General features: G+C 44.7%; 1 protein-coding gene across 4 annotated transcripts in view; it reads right to left on the bottom strand.

Annotated features, from left to right (window-relative positions):
• IL16 (interleukin 16) overlaps positions 1–21,706 on the bottom strand; it is a 114,732-nt gene that overhangs the window by 80,687 nt on the left and 12,339 nt on the right. For all 4 annotated transcript variants that reach the window (XM_070358445.1, XM_070358444.1, XM_070358442.1 and 1 more), the window contains exon 2: positions 1,017–1,429. In XM_070358445.1, the coding sequence (XP_070214546.1) occupies positions 1,017–1,429 (413 nt within the window). The remainder of the gene's footprint in view (positions 1–1,016; positions 1,430–21,706) is intronic.

Genomic DNA, 21,706 nt, shown 5'->3' with positions numbered 1-21,706 from the left:
GGTCCTGAATGTCCCTTCTTTAGAGAAGCCTTTATGATCACCTTTTCAAAAAGGGCAGGGACCCCTCCTCATCTCCCTCTCTATCCCTTTATTCTGCTTAATATTTCTTCACTATTGAATATTTTATCACATGCTGAGTTGTTAACATCAGTATTCCCCCCACTAGAATAAAAGTTGCCCACAGGCAGGGACTGAGTCTGCCAACTCTATAGAACAGTGCCGAATCTGGGTTGGTACTCTGTAAACATTGACTAAGTGTACCCATGGGCTTCGCTGGTGGCTCAGAGGGTAAAGAAACCATCTGCCAATGCAGGAGACCCGGGTTTGATCCCTGGGTAGGGAAGATCCCCTGGAGGAGGGCATGGCAACCCACTCCAATATTCTTGCCTGGAGAATCCCATGTGCAGAGGGGCCTGGGGGGCTACAGTCCATGGAGTTGCAAAGAGCTGGACATGACTTAGTGACTAAGCATAGCAAACCCTACTTAGTTTCCCTTCTCCTGCTTCCCTGTGGCTCTGCTGACCATCCCTCATTCACACCTGTGTTGGAACTGGCAGGGGGCACCTGGAGAACGCTCAAGGTTGGCATTCCAGTGCAGACTCACTCAGCCTGTAGTCCTTGCCCTGCTCAACATATGGGCTCCTGCCGGGTCTGGGCCCTGTAAGTCAGCTTCTATTAATATCAGGCTCTTGACTGGTGTGAATCGAGCTGCCTGTCTGGAGCCATGACCTCCCCAGTGTATAGCACCTGGCATTTTCCAGCAGGGATCTAGGCTCAGTTTACCTGGGTGGGGGGAGCTTACACAGTATCTTCATGAATCTTTTAGGCAGGAAAGTCAACTGAGCCTGATTCATTGTTATTGTTCCAGTGGGTGCTGCCCCAACCTTTTCCCTGCTCTTGTTCAGAATGCGAACTTGCTGCCTCCCTGATTTTGGACTAGGACGATGTGTTGACTTTCATTCATGGCCCCAGGAGCCATCCGGGATTCCTCCCGCCCCACACACACCCTGGCGCACCTTCGTAAAGAACATCCTCCTGCAGGCCTTGCCTCGATCGTTCCCAGCTGCCTGGAGTTGTGTGGCCTCAGAGGACAGTGTGAGGTCAGGAATGCTGCGGGGCGCAGCCTCTGACGTGTCTGCCAGCTGCACAGATGAGTGGAAAATTCCCTCCTTGTCCTGGCCCAGGGAAATCTCAAAGGGGTCAGGGTATCTCTCGTCAGGGCTTGAGCTGTCATCGCTGGTCTGGGCGTTACAGAGGATCAGGGAGCGGGAGATGGACCGCAACTTGGTGGATTTTCTGCTCTTTCCGGAACGGCTGTGAGGCTCCATCCTCAGGGAGGAGGTAAAGCTGCCCTTCTTCCTTTCCTGATCTCTGGCCCTCGGCTGACGAGTGGCGACTGGACTGGGTTTAGCCACCACGTCGTGGGTCCCTGGAAGAGAAAGGAAATGGGAAGAGGCAATGGGACTTGCTGCAGACAAGTGGAGCAAGACACAAGTCCTGGAACTGAGCCATGATGTCCGTGAAGCAGGACAGATGGCGAGATCATCATTCGATGTAACTGGCCCTTCCAGGGTGCCGGCCACATGGAGGGATCAAGTGTTTACCACACCCTCCTGAAGCTCCAATACTTTGGCCACCCGATGTGAAGAGCGGAGTCATTTGAAAAGACCCTGATCTGGGAAAGATTGGAGGCAGGAGGAGAAGGGGACAACAGAGGATGAGATGGTTGGATGGCATCACTGACTCAACCAACATGAGTTTGAGCAAACTCTGGGAGACGGTGAGGGACAGGGAAGCCTGGCGTACTGCAGTCCATGAGGGTTGCAAAGAGTCAGACGCAACTTAGCAACTGAACAACAACAATCACTCTCAGGCTCACAGAGCCCAGAGCTTCTCTTATCCAAACCCTCCTTCTACACACGGGGACACTGAGACAGAGAGAAAGAGGTTCAAATGCAAAGCCACAAAGAGCATTCGCAGGACAGATCACGGGTAGGAGTTTAGAGATCACAGAGACCTGTGAGACTTTTAAATGTAAAAGCCATTCTTCAGACAAGAGTGTATGGGGTACTCCAGTCTATAGAGCGGGTCAGAGTGAAGAAAAGGACTGGGCTGAACCTGCCAGTCCCCTTCTGCTACCCCTGGTCACTCCTGTGGCATCTCCAAGTAAACCTGGGGCTTCAGAGCCCAGGCTGAAAACTGTTGATGTTTATGCCCTCAATTTCCAGATGCTGCTGCTGTTTAGTTACTCAGTCATGTCTGGCTCTTCAGACCCCATGAACTGTAGCCCATGAATTGGCTCCTCTGTCCATGGGATTCTCCAGACAAGAATACTGGAGTGGGTTGCCATTTCCTTCTCCAGGGGATATTCCTGACCCAGGGGTCAAACCTGTGTCTCCTGCTTGGCAGGTGGATTCTTTACCACTGAGCTACCTGGGAAGCCCAATTCCCAGATAAAAAGCCTAAAAGGAGGTTGGGAGGCTCACCTAACGTTGACCCACCAGGATTGTTTTGAGTATAAAAGAAGGTGAATCCTAGACGGTTCATGCCAAAGGGCTTAGCACACAACAGGTACCTGGAAAACCTGTGTGCCCTTCCCCAGGACCAAGGTCACACCTGGTCAGTATCTCGGCCAGGCTGAGGGTCTCCTCTGTCATCTTTCCCCATGGGATCAAGATGGGGATCCCCATGGGATCAAGATCAAGATCTTTCCCCATGGGATGAGTCAAAAACTGGCTTTACTCATCAGGTCAACAGCATCACTCAGCACAGCTCAGCTCCGCTTCACTGAGAAGTGCCTGTCATGGATTCAGGCATGAATCCTGTCCATGAGGCAGGTGGTTAAAGGGGCTCTGATGCTGCAGAGTTCTGACTCAGGCCCAAGCCACAAAATAAAGCCTGTTGCCAGAATAACAGACTGTGGGATGCTCTTGGCCCACGGGTACTGCTGTTGGTGCACAGCTAGTACGGAATAAGGAAAAGCAGAGGTCTTCCAGCATTTCATCATGCAGAAACTCTTTCATATTATATAATCTCCCCAAGAGAACACCTTCTTGAATGAAGAGTGTTTTTCAATACCCAGGTGCATTGTATTGTTTTCTCTATTAGCATTTTAATTTTATCAGCGTATCTACCAACCTCCATGGCTCAGTGATAAGGAATCTGCCTGCAGTGTAGGAAACACAGTAGTCACAGGTTCAATCCCTGGTTCAGGAAGATCCCATGGAGGAGAAAACGGCAATGCCCTCCAGTATTCTTGCCTGGCAAATCCCATGGACAGAAGAGCCTGGGGGTGGGGTGGAGGCTACAGTCTATGGGGTTACAAAGAGTCGGACATGACTGAACACACATGTACATGTCTATAGCAACCAATAACAATGAATCAAAATGAATGAATGAATAACTATTTGAGAGTGTACCCTATATATCAGGTACTCTTCTTGATGCTTTGGTATAAATTAACTCAGTGGGCTTCCCTGGTGACTCAGACAGTAAACAAAGTGGAAGTGAAAGTCACTCAGTCGTGTCCGACTCTTTGTGACCCCATGGATTATACAGTCCACGGAATTCTCCTGGCCAAAATATTGGAGTGGGTAGCCTTTCCCTCCTCCAGGGGACCTTCCCAACCCAGGGATCAAACCCAGGTCTCTGGCACTGCAGGCAGATTCTTTACCAGTTGAGCCACAAGAGAAGCTCAGTAAAGAAATCGCCTGCAATGAGGGAGACTCGGGTTTAATCCCTGGATCTGGAAGATCCCCTGGAGAACAGAATGGCTACCCATTCTAGTATTCTTGCCTGGAGAATTCCATGGATCAAGGAACCTGGCGGGCTACAGTCCACAGGGTTGAAAAAGTCAGCCATGACTGAGCAATTAACACAACTAAATATTGGTCCATTTTATCAAACACCCTCTTGCCAATATCCCAAAGTCCTGTACTCTGTTTCCTTCCATCTAGAAAACAGTGAGTCCCCTACATACAAATCAGTTCTGTTCTGAGAATGTGTTCATAAGTCCAAGTTATCTGAGGTACTCAGCTAACACGATAGGCTATAGAGTACCATACTATGTTGAAAGTGTTAGTCGCTAGGTCGTGTCCGACTCTTTGTGACCCCATGAATCGCATTCCGAGGTTCGATTCTGGGGTTGGGAAGATTTGCTGGAGTAGGGATAGGCTATCCACTCCAGTATTCTTGGGCTTCCCTGGTGGCTCAGATGGTAAAGAATCCTCCTGCAATGTGAGAGACGTGGGTTCGATCCCTGGATGGGGAAGATCCCCTGGAAAAGGGAAAGGCTACTCACTCCAGTATTCTGGGCTGGAGAATTCCATGGACTGTATAGTCCATGGGGTTGCAAAGAGTTGGGCACAACTGAGTGACTTTCATTCACTCACGGTCGTAGCAAACACCTTCTTCCAACAACACAAGAGACTCTATACATGGATATCACCAGATAGTTAATATTGAAATCAGACTGATTATATTCTTTATAGCAGAAGATGGAGAAGCTCTACACAGTCAGCAAAAACAAGATACACAGTCAGCAAAAACAAGATCAGGAGCTGACTGTGGCTCAAATCATGAACTCCTTACTGCAAAATTCAGACTTAAATTTAAGAAAGTAGGGAAAACCACTAGGCCATTCAGGTATGATTTAAATCAAATCCCTTACGATTATACAGTAGAAGTGACAAATAGATTCAAAGGATTAGATCTGATAGAGTGTCTGAGGAACTATGGACAGAGGTTCCTAACATTGTACAGGAGGCAGTGATCAAAACCATGCCCAAGAAAAAGAAATGCAAAAAGGCAAAATGGTTGTCTGAGGAGGCCTTACAAATAGCTGAGAAAAGAAGAGAAGCTAAAGGCAAAGGAGAAAAGATATACCCATTTGAATGCAGAGCTCCAAAGAATAGCAAGGAGAGATAAGAAATCCTTCCTAAGTGATCAGTGCAAAGAAATAGAGGAAAACAATGGAATGGGAAAGACTAGAGATCTCTTAAGAAAATTAGAGATATCAAGGGAACATTTCATGCTAAGATGGGCACAATAAAGGACAGAAATGGTATGGACCTAACAGAAGCAGAATATATTAAGAAGAGGTGGCAAGAATACACAGAAAAACTATACAAAAAGATCTTAATGACCTAGATAACCACAATGGTGGGATCACTCACCTAGAGCCAGACATCCTGGAATGCCAAGTCAAGTGGGCCTTAGGAAGCATCACTGTGAACACAGCAGTGGAGGTGATAGAATTCCAGCTGAGCTATTTCAAATTCTAAAAGATGATGCTGTGAAAGTGTTGCACTCATTATGCCAGCAAATTTGGAAAACTCAGTAGTGGCCACAGGACTGGAAAAGGTCAACCAAAGAAAGGCAATGCCAAAGAATGCTCAAACCACTGCACAAATACACTCAGTTCACATGCTAGAAAAGTAATGCTGAAAATTCTCCAAGCTAGGCTTTAATAGTATGTCAACCAAGAACTTCCAGATGTTCAAGTTGGATTTAGAAAAGGCAGAGGAAACAGAGATCAAATTGCCAACATCCGCTGGATCATTGAAAAAGCAACTGAATTCAAGAAAAACATCTACTTCTGCTTCATTGACTATACTAAAGATTTAGACTGTGTGGATCACCACAAACTGTGGAAAATTCTTAAAGAGATGGGAATACCAGACCATCTTACCTGCTTCCTGAGAAACTTGTATGCAGGTCAAGAAGCAACAGTTAGAATCAGACATGGAACAATGGACTGGTTCCAAATTGGGAAAGAAGTACGTTAAGGCTGTATATTGTCACCCTGATTATTTAACTTATATGCAGAGTACACCATGTGACAGCATATTAATAAGCAGAGACATTACTTTGTCAACAAAGGTCCATATAGTCAAAGCTATGGTTTTTACAGTAGTCATGTATGGTTGTGAGAGGTGGATGATAAAGAAGGCTGAACGTCAAAGAATTGATGCTTTTGAACTGTGGTGTTGGAGAAGACTCTTGAGAGTCCCTTGGACTGCAAAGAGATCAAACCAGTCAATCCTAAAGGAAATCAACCCTGAATATTCATTGGAAGGACTGATGCTAAAGCTGAAACTCCAATACTTTGGCCACCTGATTTGAAGTGCTGACTCATTAGAAAAGACCCTGCTGCTGGGAAAGATTGAAGGCAGGAGGAGAAGGGGACGACAGAGGAAGAGATGGCTGGATGGCATCACCAACTCAATGGACATTAGTTTGAGCAAGCTCCAGGACATGGTGAAAGACAGGGAAACCTGGCGTGCTGCACTCCATGGAGCCGAAAAGAGTTGGACATGACTGAGCGACTGAACAACAACAACAACAACAACACGTATTTAGTGCTTATGATGTACTGTTCTATTTGCTTTACCATTTAGTTCTCGTAAAATCTATTGTAGGCTCCATCAACATCCTAATTTTGCACACATACACACACACAAAAATGGAATTCATGGGGACTTCCCTGGTGGTCTAGAGGCTAAAACTCTGTGCTCCCAGTGAAGCGGGCCTAGGTTCAATTCCTGGTCAGGGAACTAGATTCCACATAGCACAACTAAGAGTTCGCACGCCTCAACTGAAGATCCCACACAATGAAATGAAGATCCAAGATCCTCCGTGCCACAATTAAGACCCAGTACAGCCAAAAAACAAACAAGATATGTGCCTCAGTTATCTTTTTTTGAACTGTGGTGTTGGAGAAGACTCTTGAGAGTCCCTTGGACTGCAAAGAGATCAAACCAGTCAATCCTAAAGGAAATCAACCCTGAATATTCATTGGAAGGACTGATGCTGAAGCTGAAACTCCAATACTTTGGCCACCTAATTTGAAGTACTGACTCATTAGAAAAGACCCTGCTGCTGGGAAAGATTGAAGGCAGGAGGAGAAGGGGATTTTTAGAAAGATAACTGAGGCACAAAAAGGTTAGGTCAGTTTCCCAAGACTGCACAGACAGAACTCAGTGAAAGCAGGAATTTAAGCAGGCAATCTGACTCTGGGGCTTGCATCTTTGCCATGGTTCTGCACAGCCATTGATTAGTGTCTCTCTTTAACCTCAATCTCTCCCTCTCTTCTGGGTTTTATCCTCAGCATATAAACATACTCAAATTGTCCATCTTGGAAAAATTACATGTTGTATCTATATCCTCTTCTTGTTACCTGCCTCTCTTAATCCCCTTCATATCTTCCCCTCACCTTTTAAAAATTATGGTAAGAACATTTAACATGAGATCTGCCAGGCTTCACTGGTAGCTCTGTTGCTAAAGAATCCACCTGCAATGTAGGAGACCTCAGTTTGATTCCTGGGTTGGGAAGATCCCTTAGAGAAGGGATAGGCTACCCACTCCAGTCTTCTTGGGCTTCTCTGTTGGCTCAGATGGTAAAGAATTCGCCTGCAATGCGGGAGACCTGAGTTTGATCCCTGGGTTGGCAAGATCTCCCTGGAGAAGAGAATGGCTACCCCCTCCAGTGGGAGAATTCTTTCCTGGAGAATTCCATGGACAGAGGACCCTGGTGTGTCCATAGCGTCACAAAAGAGTCAGACACAACTGAGCGACTCATTTTTCACTTTCACTGCTACCTTAACAGATTTTAAAAAATATTTACTTATTTATTTGGCTGCAGCAGGTCTTAGTTGAGACATGCGGGATCTTTAGTTGCAGCATGTGAACTCTTAGTTGTAGCATTTGGGATCTAGTTCCTGATCAGGGATCAAACTTGGGCTCCCTGTTGTACTGGGAGCACAGAGTCTTAGCCACTGGACCACCAGGGAAGTTCCTTAACAGATTTTAAAGCATACAAACCAACACTGCTAACAACAAGCATGGTTTTGACAATGGACCATTCTTCTGCCCTTCCTCTTCCTGAACAAAATGTTTTACACTCAGTACTTTCTGCCCTCAGGCTCACCTCCTCTTTGAGCTACAGCCCAGAGAGTCAGCTTCCTCCCCCAAAACCACTGAAACTTTTTAAAATCACTTCTGCCTTTTACCAAAGTCATGAACCCAAGTCCAGAGGGCGTGGTCTGCTTGCTCAAAACCTGCCTTATTTCTAGAGGATTCATTAATCTGAATATCATTGCTCATATCTATTGGTTGAAGAATACAAAGAAATCAAGCTTTTAGAGTAGCTCTTTTTCCCCTCATCTTCTCATTACTAGCCTTTACTTCTGGGTGTCATCTTTCAAATCCAAATTGTAAATGCTCTCCTCCCTGCCACTGTAATCCAACACAGGCATTCCTTTGCATTCTGTCAATTCAACATCCCAAAACTATAAGCTCTCAACACCAGCACCACTGTAAGGATTAATGTATCCAAACCTCGTTGCCTTTTGTTCAACTTCATGAGGATTCCCCGTAGTTCACCTGGAACTCATGGAGAGGGAAGTGTGTGTGTGTGTGTGTGTGTGTGTGTGTGTGTGTGTGTCACAGTTAACACTGGTCCATTAGGCATTTGAAATACTGAAAGACAATCGAAGTTTAAAATCCTTCTGGACTTCTGTTGGTGCTGTATGGAGAACCTATAAGTACGGAGTTGCCCATACCACCTTGTGGAAAGGGCTGCCTGAGAGTGAAGCCAACACAGAAGGTCCAGAACTCACAGAGGAAGATGAAGATAGAAAGGAAGACAGAAAGAGAAGGATGAGCCTAGAGGATATAATACCAACACCTGGGACTTCCCAGGTGGTCCAGTGGTTAGGAATCCACCTTCCAATGCAGGGGGTGAGGGTTCAATCCCTGGTTAAGGAACTAAGGTCCCACATGAGTGTGGCAAAAAAATAAAATAAAAATAAATCGTTAAAAAAAATAATAATAATAATACCAACACCTAGACACAGCCATGCCTGAAGCCATGCTATACCTGAAGCCATACTATCTATTCACTTAGAGAAATGAATAAAACTTCCTCTTTTTTTGCTTAAAAAATCCTCCTGAATTAGTTGTTCTTTCTGATGCCACTGGCATAAGTTATGGAAAATAGTGACATTCAAAGGCCGAGAGGCTTTTTGAAACTGCCTTTTATCCCATCCAAGTCTAGTAGAGGAGCCAGTCACCCCCAGTCAAGGCCCAAATTCTTCTCCCCTTCAGTGCTTGGCTCTGGAATAAAGGCCTCTTGCCTTCTTTTTCACCAAGCATTACCACCATCTGTGTGTATTCTTAGACTGCAAAGCCAGTTCCCTTCCCCCTCTATCTCCCCACCCTCCGCAGCCCACAAGAGCTGTCCCAGCAAAGGTGAGCTCACTCAGTGAGCATTTTCCAGGACACAAACATGTGGAGACCTTCGGGACCCCGTAAAACGCATGTCCTGCCCCCAGTGGTGGAAACGTTAGCTGCGTGTAGGGTTTAGGAGACCAGAAGGATCGAATTCCTCAGTGGAAACTGGGCTAATCCCAGAGGACCGTTGCAGGAGTGTCTGATGAGTACAGTCAGTTTTTAAAAATAAGCTTTTCCAGAGAGAACCAGGACTTCTGCGGCCGTGGCTGTCACGTGGGATGTCCAGTGGAGCCCCGGGATGGGAGGCTGGGGATACACTGGGGACCAGGGAGTAACCCTTCAGTCTAGAGCAAAGAGGGTTTGCAAAATGAACCCTGTTACTGTGGAAAATGTAAAAAAGAAAGGGAACAATTGCAAAAGGACTGTAGAGGAAAAGCCAGGATTGGACTTCTGTGGGAGCCTGTGTTCCCTCTAGGCCTAGCATAGTAAGAGAGGAGAGAGAGAGAGGATAATTGAAAACACAGCACCGTGGTCACACGGTTCAACTTAGCTTTGGTAATTGTGCTCAGGACATTGGAACCAGCTTCTGCTCCCTAATGGAACCAAATGAGAGTGGAGCTGGTGGGCAAGCCCATGCCATTGCCCAATTCCAGTCTTCAAAAGGTCAGAAGTAATGAGCTTTCTCTGATTTTACCCCAGGGCTGTAGGAGCATTTGCCAAGCTCTTGTCAGCCTTGCTCTAACCCCGTGGGTCCTCCACCAGGCTGTCTTTCAGGTCTCTTCCAAGGCTGCCCAAGGATGCACAGCTAAGGCTTCCAATGTGGCTGTGCTAAAAAGGACCAGCTGTTCCCCTTACCCAACAGAAAACTCCGAAGGATCCACTTCACCCCGGGAATCAGCTCTCCTACTCCTTGGAGGCCTTTCCTCCCAAACCATGATTGTATTCACTTTAGTTAGAGCTTCCATAGAATGCTCGGGCTGGAAGGGTCTCCATATGACCCACAGGAGGAGATCCTGTGGCCAAAAGAGACACGAACTGACCCACCATCATAGTTTCAGTGTGCTTTAGACCCACCTTGGCTAAGCCGTCATCTGTATAGCAAATGCAGAACTGGGACTTCCCTGGTGGTCCAGTGGTTAAGCATCTGCTGCGCATTGCATAGATCATGGGTTTGATTCCTGGTTGGGGAACTACATGCCACAGAGCAACTAAGCCCGAGAGCCACAACTACTGAGTCCCGGTGCTCCAACTAGAGAATCCACACACAATGAAAGATCTCGTATGCCACAATTAAGACCTGGACAGCCAAATAAATAATTTTTTTTTAAAGAAAGAAAATGCAGTGTCAAAAGTATAAAGTTGAAGGGCAAAAAAACAGACGGTTCTTCCTTTAAAGGGACTTGAAGAATTTCCAGACTGGGGGCCGGGGAGCTGCATCAGTTAAGTCCTCAAGGAGGACTCTCTTCTTTCCTTTCTTTCTTCTTTCCTTCCTTCCTTTTCACTTGTTGACTTTGCAAGCACTTGCTGAGAAAAACTCTTACGTGCTTGCCTCTCTGCTGGGCACAGCTAACCCACTAGAGAAGAAACCATGGTATTTCCATCTGGTTAAAATACACTTATTTCACTGGAGAACTTTGCAAGGGTGCATAACCATATGGAGAGAGGGGAACTAGCTGATAAAATGTGTTTCAAATTTCTGAGTTCTCCGACAGTGTTCTATATCAAAGGCAATTTTTAAAGTTTGGTCACTCCAGCCCGGGGGTAATTTTTTTGTTTTCAGCTGAGAAGTGACTCAGAGATAAGAAATGAAGGGAGGAAACTGATGGCTCCTTTTCTTTCTAAAAGAGTGTCTTTAATAGGACTCCAGGGACATGCGGCTGGAATCAGTGGGGTGTGTGTCTGTATACATCGGTCACGGGACAAGACGAACGGCACAGCGCCTCTCAGCCTCTTTCCCAACTGGTAAAGTGAGCAGGCTGTGTTGAAGTGAGTTTTATACACTTGATCTTTCTTCCTCTGTGCTGTTACTTCCCAGAGGGAAGGGACCATATCTCATCATTTTATGTCCCCAGAGCTCTGTCAAGGCTTGCCACACACAGAGTAGGGGCATCTGCATGTCCAGTGAATGAATGAATAGTGGGTAAGCATCTCAAAGGTTCCTTTGCCCTCAATGGACCTTTCCCACATCAATATGAGGTGAAATGATCCTAGATGGTTAATTTTATGTGTCAACTCCACTGGGCTAAGGGGTGCCCATATAGTTGCTGGGCTTCCCAGGTGGCTCAAGTGGTAAAGAATCCGCCTGCCACTGCTGGAGATGTGGGCTTGATCCCTGGGTCGGGAAGATCCCCTGGAGGAGGAAATGGCAACCCACTCCAGTATTCTTACCTGGAGAATTCCACGGACAGAGGAGCCTGGCGGGCTACAGTCCACGGGGTCACAAAGAGTCAGACACGACTGAACCACTGAGCATGCAAACACACACGCACAGTCACTGGAAAGCCATTTGAAGTCTGCTCTCAGGAAAATTCTAAAGGCATGTGTGAGATCTCAAGAGGAGGCCCTCACAGGGGACGCCGCACTTTCAAGCACCCTGGCAGGTGATCGAATCCATCAACAGGCAGGCACAAGTGGCGTCACCAGGATGCCCTCCAAAAAGCACAGGCCTCTGAGACAGAAGATGAAGATGGACAGGACTATTACCTCATCGGCATGTATTCCCTCCAAGAGAGAAAAGGGTGAAAATATAATTAACCTCAAGAAAAATCTAGATAAATTCAAGAAAGGCATCTCCACCCACCACTGTTCTGAAGGGATTGGCTAAGATGGATTCCTCATTAAATCCCAGAGCTTGGGGACTTCCCTGGCGGTCTGGTGGTTAAGAATCCGACTTGCAATGACAGGGATATGGGTTCGATCCCTAGTTGAGGAACTAAGATCCCACATGATGCAGAGCAGCTAAGCCCCCACTCTGCAACTAGAGAGAAGCCACAGTCACAACCACTGGATACACGGGCCACAACTGGACAGTCTGTGGCTACAACTAAAGATTTGTGTGGAGCAACGAAGACCCCACGTGCTGCAACTGAGACCCAACGCAGCCAAATATATAATAAATGATGAATATTTTTAGAGATCCCAGTGCTTGGAAGAAGGCTTCACAGGTAGGAGATACTGAATAAAGACTGTTGCCAAGAAAACAGCAGTCAGCTGCCTAGCACTGGCCACAAGAATGCTTGTAGCTGGGAGAAATGACAAGCAGGTGCAGAAATGACCTGGCCAAGAGCTTAGACTCTGGAGGTGGCCTTAGTTTGCATGCCAGGTTTCCCCCTTATCTGTGCAACCTCAAACCAAGTATTGAACTCCTTTATGACTTAGCTGATCACCCATAAAATGGAGATGACAATGCTAACCATGTGGGAACGAGAGCAGATAGTCCTGAGAAGGTCTTGGCTGAGTACCTGACACATACATGGACTAAAACAGAAAGAGAAAATAGTAGAATAGTGGGAATAACCTAAATGTAGATCAAGGAGAGGTTTTTATTAAAAATATTATGATACACTCACACACGGAACATTATGTGACCAATCTCAAGAATAAAATATATGGATATGGAAAGAAGTTCACAGTATGTTGTAAAGCTAAGAAACACCATAAAATAGTCATATCGGCTAGTTTGGGTCATAAAAATGTACTTGCCTGAAGAGACATCAAACTGTGAACAGTGTTTTTTGGCAGGTGAAGATGTTGGGGGGTGAAATTTTCAAGGAGTTTTTCCTTTTTACTTATTAATTTCTTGTTTCTGGTTCCTTATGACAGTTACAAGAAATTTTAGTTTTAAATTAAATTTTAATTATAGTTTCCATCACAATTATAACCAGAAAAATAAAAAGTTTTTATTTTGAAAAATAAAATAGAAATTTATGGCTAATTTCTATTAGCTAGTAGTTCTGATTAACTTGAATAATAATCTTCTCAGATTTGAAAATATCTGATTGACATTTTTACTGAGATTTATAGATGAATCTGGGTAGAAAATCTTCCCATCCAGGAACATTTTTTAAACTTTTGCTTTGTTTATATAGTTGCTCAGCTTTTTTCTCAGACCTTCAGTCAAATTTTATGTTCTTCATCATACATAGTTTAAATCTCTCTAATAACATTTATCCATCTGCACTTTACTTTCTACTTTGAATAGACCATTATTAAAATATTTTTCTAGTTGTTCATAACTTATCTATAAGTTATGACTTTTGCACATTTATTTCATAACCAGCAATCTTACAGATCTCTCCTATCCAGAAGCTATTCAACAGTTCCCCTGTGTTTCCAATTGTCTGATATCTACTAACAAATCGGCTTCATCTTATAATATTTTTACCACTTATTTCATTTTATTTCCTAAGTCTACTACTGACTAAAGTTTCCAGGACTTTAATAAATAATGCTAACAATAAAGGAGTTCCATGTCTTTTTCTAGATGTTAATGGAAATTCTCTAGCCTTTCACAGTTGAGTAGAATATTGATAGCTATACTGAGATAAAATTATTTTTATTATATTAAAGAAATCGTCCAAATTACTAATTGCAATTTGGGAAGTATTTTCTCCAAGAATGGTGTTGCCTGTTAAATGCTTTTTCAGCTCCTCAGCCATGTTGTGTATCATTCTTTTGAGTTCTCAGTGTGAAGAAACATATCATTGGCTTTTTTAAGATTGAGCCCCTAATATTGTGATCTTTCTGGACCCCAATTCTTCTCATAGAAAACTGAATTTAGTTTGCTAATATTTTGTTTAGGATCGTTATATCTATGCTCACAAAAAGAAATGGTGGACTTCCCTAGTGGCACAGTGAATAAGAATTTGCCTGCCAATGCAGGGAACACAGGTTTGATCGCTGGTCTGGGAAGATCCCATGTGCCTCAGAGCAACTAAGCCCATGTGCCACAACTACTGAGCCCTAGTGTTGCAACTACTGAGGCCAGTGCCTAGAGTCCATGCTCTGAAACGAGAGGCCGCAGCAATGAGAAGCTGGTGCACAGCCTGAAGGGCAGTCCCTGCTCACTGCAACTTGAGACAGCCTTCGAGCAGCAATGAAGACCCAGCACAGCCCAAAATTAATTAATTAAAAACTCTTTTTAAAAAAAGCAAACAAAGCGAAAAGAAATGACCCTTCATCTCACTTTCTGCTATCTTAGGTTATTATTAAAAAAGGAACTGGGGGAATTCCCTGGAGGTCCAGTTGTTAGGACTTTGTGCTTTCACTGCTGAAGGCCCGGGTCTGAAATAGTTTACTAATTTAAAATAGGGCTTCTCTTGTAGCTCAGAGGGTGAAGAAACCGCCTGCTAAGCAGGAGACCCAGGCTTGATCTCTGGGTCAGGAAGATCCCCTGCAGAAGGGACTGGCAACCCACTCTAGTATTCTTGCTTGGAGAATCCCATGGACAGAGGAGCCTGGTGGGCTACAGTTCATGGAGTTGCAAAGAGATGGACATGACTGAGCAACTAACACACACACACAACACAATTTAAAATATACTCAGTAAAAGTTTGAAGTAGTTTTCCAGAAAATCTCTTTGTCCTGTCATCATGTTTGAGGTGGTTCTTTGAAACTTTCCATTGTTTCCTTGGTTGTTGTCTATTTACTTTTTTTTTTTAAGAAACTTATTTTTATTTTATGTTTTAGGCCAGATGCAGCATGTGAGATCTTTGTTCCCTGACAAGGGATGGAACCTGTGTCCCCTGCATCATTAGCGCAGAGTCTTCATCACCGAACCACCCTGGAAGTCCCCTGATCTATTCAGTTTTTAAAAAATATTTTCCTTTGACAGTTTTGTTCACTTACATTGTTGATTAAGATGGATGACTTTTCATCAAGATTTTCAAATTTATTAGTATAGAGATGTCTTTTACAATTTCACAATTTACTTTTTTTCTCTGAACTATATAGAGACCACTGATGTGCATTTCAGTTGGTCCTCTGGTCCTTCTTCCTATTTTACTCACCTGATTGAAGTGAGCTATTCTACTGGTCCTCTCAAAGGACTCAGAATTAGTAAAAAAAAAAAAAAAAATCTACTCTTTTCAGTTTACTTTCTAATGTATTTACTTCTGCTTTGGTTTTATTCCTTTTTCCTTCTTGATTTTCTGATATTTATTTTGTGCTTGTGTCCATCTTCTAGAGTGTAATATTTAGTTCCCTCAAATCCATTCTTTCTGTTTTAGAAATAACAGCATATCATGCCGTGGTTACCTGCTTAGCTTTGAGCCTGACTAGATCTGAGTTTAAACCGCTGTCCGATTATTTACTAAATGTCTGACTTGGAAAATCTACCGAACTTTTCTGTGACTCCAGTCTCATTATCTGAAAGACGGGGATGACTGTAGGAGTCATCTTGCAGCAGTTTTGGGACAGACAATAAACTGAAACACCAGATGTGAATCCCTTAGCACGGTTGGTTGGCTAGTACAGTTACTATAGCCACCACTGTCAGCGTCACCATTATTATAAAAAGCTAGAAATTTTCCTCTGAATGACCCTTTGGCCACAACCCATGGATTTTAAAACATGATGATCTAATTGTTGTTATTTTAGAAATGGCCTGTAACTGCAGCTTTGATTTCCAATTTAAACCCAGATTTTTAGAAGATTGCTGTTGTTATTGTTAGTGTCTTGTGGTTAAACTTCCAAGATTTAACCTTGTTGTTCTTATAATTTTTTTATTAGAAAATTCCAGTTTCATTGCATCGTGGCCACAGGATGTGTCCTGGACACTTTTTATTTGTTGAAATTTATTGAGGCTTATTTTGTGAGCCAGAATGTGATGTAGCTAAATGTTTTAAATGTTCAGTGCCCATTTGAAAGGAATGATTATTCTGTTTAGAGTTTCAGATATGGATATACTCAAATGTGATATTAAAATATGTATATATTCCATCTTATAAGTCATAAACGAATTATATTTTGGTCTAATCTGTAAAAGCTTAGAGTGGTGTTCATTGAAATCTGGTACCATATCTGTAAGACATTTCCAAAAATTTTGCTTTACATATTTAAATGTCTTTATTAGAAGAAATTTTTACAAAATGATAGAAGAGTACACCATAAAGTTCTCAATTTTCATATCTCCATGGTGCACACTTCTTTTATCATTTTGTGAAAATTTCTTGTAATAGTTTCCTCAGCTTTTGTCTGACAGAATTAGCATTGTTACCCCCACTTTTAATCTGCATTTACATGGTTTTTACCCATCACTTTATTTTTAACCTCATATGATTTCATTTTCAATGTATCTCTTACAAGTGGGGTATAATTTGGAGTGAGAGAGAGCATTTCTTTCTTTTTTTTTTAATGCAAGGTTTTAATATTTCTGTTTATTTATTTTTGACTGCACTGGGTCTTCATTGCTGCACTTCGGCTTTTTCTAATTGGAGCGATCGGGGGCTACTCTCTGGTTGCGGTGGCTTCTCTTGTGTGGAGTACAGGTTCTAGGCCATACGGGACACATGGGCTCCGTGGGTGTAGTTCTCAGGCTCTAGAGCACAGGCTCAGTAGTTGCTCTGTGCAACAAAGACTAGGGATTGAACCCATGTCCCTTGCACTGCAAGTTGTATTCTTAATCACTGGACTGCCAGGGAAGCCCTCTTTCAATACTTTAATTTCCCTTTTTCAAGCTGAATCTGGGAGACTTCCTTTTTAAATATAAACCTTGTATTTGATACTATGTTTTATGTATCTTATACACATTTAATGAACAACTTTGTATCTTATATCTTAATTGCGACATCTTCCTTCTCTGATCTGTTTTGGTTTGGTCTTTCTGTAGCTTCTTATTGTCTCCTTTTCTTGCTTTTCAGGCAACCCATTCACTCTTTCCTGTCCTTAATGACTCAGAGGCTTTACGTTTTATTTTTGTATTATTGACGGCTCTGTAAAGAATTTTTCAAAGTGATGCTTGAGCACAGATGTTCCTTCTTCATCCATTCCAAGAAAGACACTATCTTATGCCTCTTCCTACACGTTCAGGGAAACCTCTCACTTCCTCCTGATACCAACCTCTCCATTTAGAGGTTTGGAGGACATTATGTATTATCTCTTTCAAAATTATTTTTATCACTTGTATTGATATTATTTCAAAATCCTGTTGAGAACAGTCAATGATTGAGATTAACTTAGCCTCCTTTTGTGGCCCAAATATGTATGTATACAGCGATTGGTTGGGGTTTGGGTTTTGCTAAGAGATTATGTATCATCTCTTTCATATCATTCTCTATTTCTCTCAACACACACACATGCCTTTACTGTTTGCTTTTTTTTTAAACTTTTATTTTATATTGGGGTTTAGCTGATTAACAATGATGTGATACACTGCTATAATTAAATGGATAACTAACAAGGACCTACTGTATAGCACAGGGAACTCCGCTCAAAGTTATGTGGCGGCCTGGATGGAAGGGGAGTTTGGGGGAGAATGGATACATGTATATGTATGACTGAGTCCCTCTGCTATGCACCTGGGCTTCCCAGGTGATGCTAGTGGTAAAGAACCTGCCTGCCAATGCAGGAGACATAAGAGATGTGAGTTCAATCCCTGGGTCGGGAAGATACCCTGGAGGAGGACACGGCAACTTGCTCCAGTATTCTTGCCTGGAGAATCCCATGGACAGAGGAGCCTGGTGGGCTACAGTTCATGGGGTCACAAAGAGTCAGATGTGACTGAGCGACTAACACTTTCAGATACTGAAATTTCTGCTCAGATTGCTCAGATCTTTCGCATGCAGATGGGAGCCTGAGGAAGGGGCTCAGGCTGACTCTCATCAGAAGAGAGCTGCTAGGATCAGCAGGTAGGAGACCTTGTGCATCATCTGGAGAACGTGTCGGGGCATGATGGTGGAGGCACCTCCCATCCACCAGGCAGGGCAGCCGTGTCCTCACTGCAGAAGCATTTCTAGCCCAGATGTGCATGCCTAGTCTCAGCCAGAAGCAGGAGCGGTGGGATCCCCCCTGGGTGGTCCCCAGTGTCTGGGGCACTGCACAGAGCCACCAGCAGCCTTATCAGTTGCTCCTACCCAATGCACACACTCTCCTTCAGCATCTCCAAGTGTGGCCAACACAGCAGCTCCCAATGGGCTCCGCCTTCCCACCCAAGCACCCTGCTCCCTCCCCCATAAGCCACCCCAACACCCTGTCTGTTCTAAGTCTTTCATGCAGACCTCTCCATCTTTCTGCCACAACTTGCTGAGCTTACAACACCAACATAGATTTGTTCTTATTTAAACTGGGATCCAAAAGAAGAACTTGAAGTAAATTCTTATGCTGCCTTCCTAACCAAACTCCAAGCTATTAGTTTATCTTTCCACATGGGGTATTTTCCTCCCTGCATGTATTAGTATGTTGTTATTCACACTGATTTGGGTCTTAGTATCAAAAAAATCTTCTATATTAAAACGGGTTGCCAGCCCAAACAGACAATGCACATAATAAGGTGCTACTGTCAGAGTTAAGGTTGTTGTTATGTTGATAATGTTCATTCAGTTTTTAAGATTTTTTTTTATTGGGATATGGTTGCCTTACAATGTTGTGTTAGTTTCTGCTGTACAGCATATTGAATCAGTCATATGTATACACACACACCCCTCCCTGTGCTATACAGCAGCTTCCCACTAGCTATCTATTTTACACATGGTAATGTATCGGAGAAGGCAATGGCAACCCACTCCAGTACTCTTGCCTGGAAAATCCCATGGATGGAGGAGCCTGGAAGGCTGCAGTCCATGGGGTCTCGAAGAATCAGGCACGACTAAGCGACTTCCCTTTCACTTTTCACTTTCATGCATTGGAGAAGGAAATGGCAACCCGCTCCAGTGTTCTTGCCTGGAGAATCCCAGGGACGGGGGAGCCTCGTGGGCTGCTGTCTATGGGGTTGCACAGAGTCGGACACGACTGAAGTGATTTAGCAGCAGTGTATACATGTCAAACTCAATCTCCCAATTCATCCTACCCGCACCGCCACCCCCTCCGCCCCTGTGTCCACACATTCGCTTTCTACAGGAATGAAATTGGGTCATTTGTAGAGATATGGGTACTTCACTCGGTCAGAAAGAGAGAAACAGATATCGTATATTAGTGCATATATGTAGAAGCTAGAAAAATAGGTGAACCTAGTTCCAGGGAAGGAATAAAGATGAAGGTGCAAAGAACAGACATGTGGATATTGTTCATTCATTTCTGCAACAACTATTTCCTGAGATTCATCATGTGCCAGGCAATGATGATATAAAGGATGAAGACATGGTACTTTCTAGCCAGCTGGAGAAGACAGATGTGTATCTGGGTAATATTCTTGGTGCAGGAAGTTTGATAATAAAGGTTTGAATCAAGTGCTACAATCTGAAGTAACTATGTGTTGTATCACCAAGGAATCAGCCCATGAGCTGAGGCTTGAAAGCTGAATGAGGGTTTTCCATGTGTGGAAAGAAAGGAGATTTGGGAGTGAGCATCTCCAGCAGATGGAACAACATGCAGACTCACAGAGCTGTAAAAGACCCTCCTTATTCAGATCAGAGCAGATTTCTGGGCGACATCTAAGTCTGGGGTTGTGAGCAGTGGGGAAGGTCCAGATGGCCAGTTCAGAGAGGTGTGCAGCCATGGTCAAGGAATGAAGATCTGATCCTGCTGGTGAGAGGATTTCATTTCAAAGTGCACCCGCTCCTCTTCACCTCCAAACCCTGAGGGCCCCCCAGTGGGGCCCAGAAAGAGGAATGGGGAGTTCGGCAAGAAGGCAGGTCTCAAACTTCTGGCCTGCCTTCAGTCTGAATGATTCTGCTTCTGCTGCTGCTAAGTCGCTTCAGTTGTGTCTGACTCTGTGCGACCCCAGAGACGGCAGCCCAACAGGCTCCCCCGTCCCTGGGATGCTCCAGGCAAGAACACTGGAGTGGGTTGCCATTTCCTTCTCCAATGCATGAAAGTGAAAAGTCAAAGTGAAGCCACTCAGTCGTGTCTGACTCTTAGCGACCCCATGGACTGCAGCCCACCAGGCTCCTCCGTCCATGGGATTTTCCAGGCAAGAGTACTGGAGTGGGGTGCCATTGCCTTCTCTGATTCTGCTTTTAGCTGCTTACAAATGAATTTTAATGGGGGTGATTTAGTTGCTAAGTCATGTTCGACTCTTTGCGATCCCATGGACTGTAGCCTGCCAGGCTCCTCTGTCCATGGGATTTTCCAGGAAAGAATACTGGAGTAGGTTGCCATTTCCTTCTCCAGGGAATCTTCCCGATCCAGGGATTGAAGCACTGTCTCCTGCATTGGCAGCCAGATTCTTTACCTGCCGAGCCACCTGGGAAGCCATTGGCAGTGCGTGGAGGCTCCCTAAGCTTCCTCAACCTGGACTATGATGCAGGCCCCAGGGACAGGGAGGGGGCCTCAGCCAGACTCACTTGTCAGGGATGGTCACCATGTAATTGAAGAGCTGCCAAGGGATGCCCTGCAGGATGGTGTTCCTGAAGCTGGTGTGGTTCAGCACCTGCCTGGGCCTCCCGTCAATCACCACCACCTGGATGCCATTTTCCGAGCCCGGGTACTTCTTTCCGTCCACTGGAAACCATAATAAACACCAGCGGGCTTCGAGGAGGGGGCTGGCCCACCCTGATAGCTCATGCCCTCATCATGTTTGGAATACAGGAGGTGCCCTCAACTGTGGTCATACAAGTTGACTGCCACTTAACTTGGGGACATAAAAGAGAACAGAAGGGACTTCCCTGGTGGTCAAATGGTTAAGAATCTGCCTGCCAATGCAGGGGACAAGGGTTCATTCCCTGGTCCCGGGAGATTCCACATGCCATGGGGTAACTAAAGCAGTGCACCACAACTACTGAGCCTGAGCCCCAGAGCCGTGCTCGGCAACAAGAGAAGTCATCGCAAGGAGAAGCCTGCGCATCACTACTAGAGAAAGCCTGCGCACAGCAACGAAGACCCAGTCCAACCGAAAATAAATAAATCACTGTGAAAAGGAGAGCAAATGGAAGAGAGGAAAGGAATGGAGCCATCCTGTCCTCCTCAGCAACCTGGACCAAGGGCTGCTTGGGGAAATGGGGAAGGCTTGGCCCTGGGCTCTTGAGACAAAGGTGCAGCCTTCAAGGAGCTCAGCCAGAAATGGGAGGATTGCACCTGGCATGAGAAGGAAGTGGATGTTTCCTTGCATCCATAGGGAGCAAGAAATCTGCTGACTCCTCTGACAACAGAGAGCAAGCACATTTATCAACCAACAAGCACCAACCCAACTGTGTGAGTGAAACCACATGGAATTAGTCCAAAGCAAGTGGACCCTCATCTAGAGCAAGTGCAGTGACTGACAGCCTTCCCAAGGCCAGTGTCAGAGCTGTCCATGCACCGTGCCCACCTGGGGAGAGGAAGCTTGGCAGGCAGCAGGGGAAGTCTCCTTTGGGCTGCCTCCACCCACTCCTCTCCACCCTTC

Source organism: Bos mutus, chromosome 21 (assembly GCF_027580195.1).
Source record: "Bos mutus isolate GX-2022 chromosome 21, NWIPB_WYAK_1.1, whole genome shotgun sequence".
NCBI classification, from domain to species: Eukaryota; Metazoa; Chordata; class Mammalia; order Artiodactyla; family Bovidae; genus Bos; species Bos mutus.
Note: the sequence above shows the minus strand (reverse complement) of the source record. Positions and strands in the feature narration are given on the sequence as shown.